This window comes from Micropterus salmoides, unplaced genomic scaffold (genome assembly GCF_014851395.1).
Source record: "Micropterus salmoides isolate LMB-PRFRI ecotype aquatic unplaced genomic scaffold, ASM1485139v1 Ms_hic_scaffold_1293, whole genome shotgun sequence".
NCBI lineage: Eukaryota > Metazoa > Chordata > Actinopteri > Centrarchiformes > Centrarchidae > Micropterus > Micropterus salmoides.
In genome coordinates, this window is record NW_024040367.1 from 24497 (window position 1) to 33504 (window position 9008).

At 41.1% G+C, this 9008-nt stretch overlaps 1 protein-coding gene across 1 annotated transcript in view; it reads left to right on the forward strand.

The window, feature by feature from the left end:
• Window positions 1-8833, forward strand: part of LOC119900172 (neural cell adhesion molecule L1.1-like) — a 31271-nt gene extending 22438 nt beyond the window's left edge. Inside the window, 12 exon segments of the mRNA XM_038714933.1 lie at window positions 795-901; window positions 1938-2196; window positions 2309-2431; window positions 3411-3587; window positions 3752-3865; window positions 4236-4385; window positions 5120-5251; window positions 5334-5348; window positions 5351-5396; window positions 6521-6532; window positions 8232-8446; window positions 8449-8833. Coding sequence (XP_038570861.1) covers window positions 795-901; window positions 1938-2196; window positions 2309-2431; window positions 3411-3587; window positions 3752-3865; window positions 4236-4385; window positions 5120-5251; window positions 5334-5348; window positions 5351-5396; window positions 6521-6532; window positions 8232-8446; window positions 8449-8489 — 1391 coding nt within the window. The 3' untranslated portion in view covers window positions 8490-8833.
• Window positions 8834-9008: the final 175 nt, after the last annotated feature.

Sequence of the window (9008 nt, forward strand, 5' to 3'; positions counted from 1 at the left end):
CTGGTTTATGGGGGAAAGCAGGCGTTCAAATATGCAGTTAGACAGTGAGATAGTTGCTGCCAGTTGTCTGAGAAAAAATGTCTTTTGGTCAAGACTCAAGATCCTTAATGAGGGATGGATAGGCATTCAGTGGAAACAGAACTTCATGCCAGTGTGAGGGAAAATTCTCCCCATAATTGTTATCCTGCCTTGCTCTCTTGCTTTATGCATTGAGAATAGAAGAGTCTTATGCATCCAACATTGTGAAATCATGCTTAAGTTGCCGGGTAACTAAATATAAGTAAACTTAAAGTCCCTGCAAGTCATATTGGTGTAAGGCTGATGATGGCTCGTGCTTGCAAGCATTGAAAAGATCTGCTGAGAAGAAACATTGAGTCTTGACTCTTGTTACTTGAGTACCGACTGCAATAGACAAGAACAGATTTTTCAGTTTCAAGTTTTAAGAATTGGGAGTGCGCTCTCTGCTGGAGCCCTTTGAGTTAACACTTCATGTAATTCATTAATATCAATAACCCACTCATTATTCAAGTGGGTGCTACTGTCACAAATTTGGGTGGCGCAGGCCCATGCAACCCTACAGGGTCTGACTATTTCACTCAAATGACAAGCTAATTTATTTAGTAAAAATAATGTCTGGAGTAATTTATAGTAAAAATACACAATGTAAACTCATGCAAGAAGGATCACACAGTAGTAGCCTAGAATATAACACATGTTTTCTTAATTTAAATAATTTTGCTGTTTTTTGAATACCGGCAAGCTCATCATCTTCCTCTTCTCACTCTTTCTCTCAGAGCCTGAGGAAGCTCCTACTGGAGTTACAACAACCGTGATGAACAGCACAGTCAGAGTCAAGTGGAACGAAGCCCAGAATGTCCGAGGTCTGCTGCTGGGATACAAGGTACCGGTTCCTCTCTTGTCCTGAGCAAGAAAGGTAGCTGTGCTCTCTGTTGGCTCATACCACAGAAACTATGACTTAAAATTAACAGAATTCAACAACATTTTGTGGAGAGTTCGGCCATGAGTCAAGGTGGTGCATATAGCACCCCCATGTGGCCACGTTTAAGCAATTTTTTCTGCCTCCCTTCTTTGTCCCCTCTCCTCTAAGGGGATTGCCAAAATTTTATTATCTAAACTTTTGACTTCTGACATTTTAAAGTTTTGCCTTTGGCAGTCGCAATTTAATAACAGATAAATACACCTTAGTTAGTTTATTAGCAAAATGCTTAACTTTCCATCCCTGTACTAAGACTAACAATGACTGACAGGATTTGGGTGTTCTCCAAAAATCATAATGTCTATATCCAGATGCATATTTAAAGTATTTCTGTTAATTAAATTACAATTTAAAACAGAGGGTTGTGCAGATGTATGCTTTGTCTGAGAACTTCCTAGTTATCCACAGTTCGTGATATGCTTTCTAGTAGAACTGCAGCAATCGTTGATTGAGAGAAAAATGTTAAACAGCTTCTCAAATGTTAAAATATGCAACTTTTTCTTAACATAATTATAAACTGAATATCTTTAAGGTGTGGACCATTGGTTGGACAAAACAAGATGATGCTTTCTGCTTTCTAAAGCTTTGTAGACCAAATGATTATAATATTTGTTATGAAAGCCCCACTTCCCAGAGACACCTTTAAATTTTGTACAAATTCTGTTGATAATGATGTAAAACAGAGAAAAGTGTAAAGCATCACCTTTAAGAAGCTGACACCTGAGAATGTTTAGTATTTTTGCTTCATAAAAGACTACAATCGCTAATTAAAATTGTTGCAAATGAATTTTCTTTCTCAACTAACAGTTTCAGCTGTTGTAAATGTACAAAAGCAAAAGATAAGCCATACTATAGTTCCATCACTAATCCCTCATTGTTGTCCTGCTCGAAACACTGGTTGACCTGTACATTAATTTAATTTTGTCTGCCTCCATGTCAGCTCTACATCAAGAGGTTGGGTCCCCAGGTGCAGAGGGAGCGGAGGTCTCTTGGAAAACAGCATCAGGGGAAGGAGAAAGAGGGGAGATTTGAGCAAGGGCAGGAGGGACACAGGGTGGTGCTGGTACCCAGCATGAAGACCTCAGAGGAGGTAACAGGGCTGCAGCTGTACTCTCGCTATGAGCTGTCTGTCACTGCCTATAACAGCAAAGGGGAGGGCCCTCACTCCCCCCCTCACCACTTCAGCACCCCAGAAGGAGGTGAGTTTAAAAGCAATGTTTTGTTTTAAATGACTACAGTAAGTACTTTCTTCTGGATGTATTTAGCAGATATGCTAACTGCTGTACGCATGTGTCCCATGTGTCCGTGTAGCTCCTGGTCCTCCTGCGTCGTTGACGTTTGAGAGCCCATCAGAGAAATCGCTGATTCTCTACTGGACCCCTCCAGTTGAAACCAATGGCATGCTGCGGGAATACATGGTGCAGTATCAACGAGGTAAGGTTTGCAACTGTAGAAAACTTATTTGGGTGGGATGAATTTATATTCTATTTCATAAAAAAGGCAAGGCATAAGTCATGTTTCCATTGGATTCTCCTCTTGACTTGAAACTGCCAGTTTAAGAATTATAGTCTAAAGGAGTAGAAGGTGAGGCAAGGCATGGATGGTTCATGATGAAGCAGGGGATCAGAATTGTATTTAGGCCCTAAACTATTCAGTGCTTTAAAAACCAACAGCAGTATTTTGGAATAAATTATTTGACAGACAGGAAGTCGGAACTGGAGTGATGTGATCCACCTTTTTGGTCTTAGTGAGGACTCGAGCAGCAGCGTTCTGAATCAGCTGCAGCTGTCTGATGGATTTTTTAGGGAGCCCTGTAAGGACGCTGTTACAGTAGTGAGAGAGTCCTTTAATCCTTGATATATTCTTCAGGGGATAGTAGGCTGACTTTGTAATTGTCTTAATGCGGTTCCTTAAATTCAGGTCTGAGTCCATGACTACACCAAGATTTCTGGCTTGATTTTTGGTTCTTATTACAGATAGAAGCTGAGCACTGACTTTCAATTTTGGCACATCCAATCGTTGACCTCCTCATTACAGTTACTCAGCGCTTGTATGGGATCCCGGTCCCCTGGTGAAATGGTTATGTAAATCTGTGTGTCATCTGCATAATTATGGTAACATATTTAGTTGTTTTTCATAATCTGAGCCAGTGGAAGCATGTAAATGTTAAACAGAAGAACCCCAGAATGGAGCCTTGTGGGACCTCAACAAGAAATTTTTGTTAGCACAGATGTGTGATTACCTATAGACAAAAGTAGTCCCTGTCCTTTAAGTAGGATTCAAACCTGTGCTAGAAGCATAAAATAGAATAAAATGGAAATGCTCAAGTAAAGTACAAGTACCTCAAAAAGGTACTCAACAAACCTACATCCCACCACTGCTGACATCTTCCTGGTTTGTGTTTCCTCTGTAGAAGTGGAGACCAGAGACCACCTGTTGCAGATAGAGAGTATCAATGATCCCAGTGTGACTCAAATTGAGTTGGACAATCTGGACCCCAGCAGCTATTACATCTTCAAAGTCATAGCACGCACCAGCGCTGGAGATGGACCCGCCATCACACGGAGGGGCGCCACCCAGCTTGAAGGAGGTGAAATCAAAGAGATATTTTTTTTACAGCCAAGTGCTTTTATATGTTATTGCCTTACAATTTGAATTGATAGAATTTAAACTTTAGCCGCACCTTTCATAAATTCCTCATTCCTGTCCCCCTTCCTTTCTCCAAAACCTCTAACTGTGTTTGTGTCCTTTCAGTTCCTCCATCCAACATCTCCATAGTTTCCGGTAACACATTACTCAACCTGAGCTGGGTGCCCGGAGAGCGACGCAGGAACCACGCCTTCCACATCCGCTACCTCAGGAAAAGTGGTAAGACTAGGGTGGGAGGAGGAGGGGGGGAGAGAGAGAGAGAGAGTGAGAGAGGAACACAAGGTGATGATGGAGAAATGCAGCTTTTACTTTTCTGCATAATGACTAAGAAAAATGGAGGAGGGGGAAGCAGAGAAGGAAATGGAGACAAAAGAGGATTCCTTTATCAATTATTAAATGTGCACATGTGCTTTTAGGCTTATCCATTTATAAAGTTACCTGCCTTCCAAGATCAACACGTACCTGAGGCAACGACGAACGCGTGAAAATATTGTTTGGTAGAAAGACAGAAGAGGAAGAGAGTTAAGAAATGTTCATGAGGAGAACTTTACTAATCAATGACATTCCTGTGTGTGTGTGTTTGCTGCAGCCGGTGGTCAGTGGGAGGAGTCAGAAGTGGTGAACTCCACGCAGGGTTTCTATTCACTGACAGGCCTCCAACCAGGAACTCAGTACCACCTTGTGATCATGCACGGAAACGACACTCAGTGGGAAGATGAGCATTGGACCATAGGACCAGGTATTTGTCTAGAAACATGCACAAACACACATATTTGGATTTTCCTAACTTGATACTGTAAATTCTGGCTGGAACGTGAAATTACCTGCAGCCTACTAACAGAGCTGGCATGTAAATTGTCCACAGCACTAATTCCATCAGTACACGGTGACGCAGTTGAACAGTGGAATGGAGGGAGAGACCTGAGATAATGTGTGTGGTGAGAGGGACAGGTGCATGCTGGTGTTCTGAAAACCAGAGGAAGTTGTAGTTTAGCCGCTGATTTGGCCCTTTATCACAGTCAGTAGTTGGAGCTGCAGCAGTGATGCGAGGTGATTATGGTAAAGCAGCTGCAAGCGACCATTTGCCAAGGGCATCTACAATCTCCGAATAATAGAAAAAAGACTGTCCTTATAACTCAGAATATGTCTTCATCAGGTTTTAAAGATTTCTTTCTGTATGTCCATGGGTACACTGCAAACAGAAGAGGTAATAGCTATTTAGCACACATTTAACGTGCCAATTTGTAAACAAATACAAGCTAAAAACAGAGCTCAAGTAGTAACCCACAGCTTAGTTCACTGAAAAATTTAACTGAATGTCCTTTAATTACATTACCTAAACTTTAAAGTATATAATGCCCAGAAAAGAATAGGAGTGACAAATTGCATTATTATTAACTTTGCTTGGGTTGATGGGGGGTGTTGGTATTAATCATTTTCTAGTATTGCTGATGATCTCTGTCCGTCTCTCAGCGCCGACGGAAATGCCCAATAGGTTCCCCGCCCAAGGTTGGTTGATAGGACTCATCAGCGCCATTTTACTACTGGTGCTGATACTGCTCATCCTCTGCCTTATCAAACGCAGCAAAGGCGGCAAATACGCAGGTAAGACAAACAACACACACACACACACACACACACTGAGGTACAATCAGACTGTCTACTCAGAGTTGTTTTTTTCCTACAGTGAAGGACAAAGAAGACAAGAGATGGACTCAGAAGCTCGTCCGATGAAAGATGAGGAGTACAGGTGGGTCTTTCCTCACCCTGAGTCATGTAATTGTTTCCAAAGGGAAACAGAAAAGCATATGAACATTAATAGTGTTTTATTATTATAAGGAAATGACAAAATGTATTTGAGGAAATATTAGAATGGCTCTTACAGCAGCTGGCAGGCTGAGCTCTGGCAGGTGAATGTAGCTACATGTCATGGGAAGACAGTGTGTGTTAGTTGCTGGACCACACCAGCATCTAGCCAGAACAAAGGGATGTTTGCAGGTATGTTTACATGCTGTTTAATGTGCTGCAGCTGAGCAGCTAATTAGCTTACTTCAGTGTCTGTGGCTCTTGTGTTGTGTAGCAGGCTGCTGGCAGTGTGACTGTCTGCTCTGCCGCTGAATTCAGGGGTTTTATTGACTGTATGGGTATAAGTTGTCCATATTACAAAGATGAAGAACTAGGAATATTGCAACAAATGAATGCAAAGAATCATCATGAAACTTAAACATATATATAAATATTTTTCTCCATTTCTTCATTTTGGTTTCTGACTTTTTTTCACACACATTTCTCACAGTTTGAGAGCTTTACAGAGCAGATATGTGAAGTGTAATTTATGTTGGACTTTAATGCAGTGGGGTAGAAGTATAAAGTAGCAGACAATGGAAAAGTAAAGTAGCCTACCTACCTTCCTAATTGTACCTATATACTTATAGGTACTTATAACTTATTGTAAGTAGTCAGTATCATGAGCTTTTCTCCTAAGTGTACTGAGATTTATGATGATGCTGTGATAGTCTGAACACAAGTTTCCTCTCAGGAAAGGCCAGTGTGGACTCTCCTCTCCATTACAGAGTGCACTGCTTCTAAGAGGAAAGACAGGAGCTTATTTGATCGACTCAGTGTCCGGCCTCTGGCCCTGTGCTGCTTTACCTACTTTTGTAACAATGCATCACTGATTCAGTCAAACAGGAATCTGAGCGGTTTAATTTAAAAATAAATTACTGTTCCATCCATTTCGATATGTTCTCGATATTTAATTTTTTTTGTACTAATGTTTTTAGCTGCTTGCTTCATTAAGCCGTACAGCTCTAACACTCCCGGCTCTCCTTCCTTTTTACACTTTTCTTTCTTTCCTTTATGCTGTGCCTGCAGATCCCTGGAGAGGTGAGGAAGTTACCTGCCTCTTTAACTCTCACATGCATGTGTTGCTTCTTGTGCCCATGACTGTGTTGTGATGGTGTGTCATTTAATTTAATTAAACTACCACAGTGGTAGAGAGAGCCCGACCTTTATTCCTAATTTCCCCTGTTCCCCAGTTAATGCACACTTAACGCTTCCTCCTTGTTCATCTTTGTCTTCGCACATTCAGTATAAAGTCCATTTCCACTGCAGTAATTCTGTCAGTGCAACAAGAGTCCTGTCAGGTGTTCCACTTTGCCTGTTTTCCTCAACAATGTTAAGCTACCATAAATTAAAACTCAACACTTACTTCTGAATTTTACTTGCAGCCTTCATTTAATAGATATACTTTTAATGTAAAAAATCCAACAGGAAGTCCTGGGTTTTGTTGACAGTTTAACATTGATCAGGAGTATGACAAAGAAGAGCTGGAATTAACCGGAGTAGGAAACATTTTCTCTGTTAAAAAAGACAAACCCAGAGCAGCAGAGTGACGAGTATTCCACGACTTCGTTGTTGTACTGATGAAATTAGTATCATATTATTATTAAGTTATTATTATATTTATACTAAATTAAGTATGTGGGCTGTTGTAGTAAGGTAGGGGAGACCGGGGATTGTTGTAACACTTTTGACATTTCTTTCTGTATCTTGGAGCTCTTTTAAACCAGTATGTTTAAAATCTGAAACTAGTAACATTTGTGCTATTAAACGGTGTGGCTGTCATCTCTGCAACACAGACAGAAAATGTCTCAAACACAAGGAGTTAAACGTTACAATGCACCCATAGTCTGGGTTAGTTGTAAATACACTGTGGTGAAATGTAATGTAGCAATAAGGAATATGAGAATAAACTGATTTGTAAAGGTTTCAAGATTCAACAGTTAAATTATAATTTTATTTTACAGTAACAGTGACATAGTAGTGAATATAATAATACAATTTAACAAACTGTGCAAATCTGCACCAGCTGAATATTAGTGTGAGTTTGTGCTTGTTTGTTTGCACCGTCACAGTGGTGATCGACATATGGCACTCCAGGAGCGCACATGGCTCATGGGCCCCCAGAGAAGCCTACAGGTCTGACACTAACATTTGAACATAATAAAAAACAATTCATCATTACTGTGTGTCAGACTCATCCAGAAATTCAAAGAAAACATATAAATAGAACAAAATATAATCTTGGTGTAGGTTGTAACATTTACACTGCTGTAACTATTTTAGACTCTTGTAGCCATGACCTAGCTTACCTTTCAGCTAAAACTTTGCATAAAGGATATCTACATAGACACAAAAAAACATGATGTTCGATGAGTTTAACTACAAAGCTGAAAAAAAAAATGAAGCAAAATTTTTTTATCTCAAAATAATTTTTGACCTTATAAAATTGGCTGTGCTGCCACAGTTTGCTACTTTTTCCCATGCAGAATAAGGACTAAACTGAGCATGTGCAGAGTGAATCAGGTGATTCGTAACTTGTTTCTGATTGGAGAAACTGGATGTGTTACAACTGACCTGGGTTACAACCCCCCGGTCTCCCTTACAAGTCTCCTTCCGTGTGCTTCTATCAGGGACCGGCCCTTTAGGTCCTTGCTCGCCATGGCCTATTATTTGAATTCCAGCTTTTATATGAGAGTTTACAGTAATTACTGACGGTGTTTCTCCCTCTGTTGTCTTTCAGTGATCCAGATGAGAAGCGCTCAGACAGCCAGCCGTCCCTGTGCCCGGAAAGTAAGCTGGGCAGTGACGACTCTCTGGCTGAATACGGGGACAGCGTGGACATCCAGTTCAACGAGGACGGCTCTTTCATCGGCCAGTACAGCGGCCGGGGGCCCGTTCCCCACGGCAACGAGAGCTCTGGTCCCGCCTCCCCCGTTAACGCAGTCCCGCCCCCCCCATCGCTCCATCCATGTCGAGCATCCTGAACCGGCCCACCTAGACGCACACATTACAAAAACACACACATATACACTGCCTGCCTGCAACAAAACACAAAGGGACAGACCACTCCTGACTCCACTGCCTGTGATCTTATTGTGCAAGAATACACACATACATACATATACACTGTCTCAATACATTCCACAGGTTTATGCAGTGAAGATGTTTACAGGATGTCTTGCCTTTTCTACTACAAGTTTACACACACACACGCACACACAAACAAACACACCTACAAGCAAACACATACAACCAGATAGCCCTTCACTCTTCTATAAGAAAGAAAGACAGAGGGAGGTGGAGCCAGCTGCACCAGCTGTTTGTAAATTCAATATTAGCCAAGAAAGTTTTACTAAGTCAGAATGTATGCATCACTAAATTAAAACAGGTTGCACCACAAACCTGTCGTAACGTGGAGAGAAGACGTTGCTAAATATTCACATCTTGTAACTCCCGGATGTTACGGCTGAGTAGCTGATAACCAGCTGAACAATTTGCCTGCTACAAGAATAAAAAA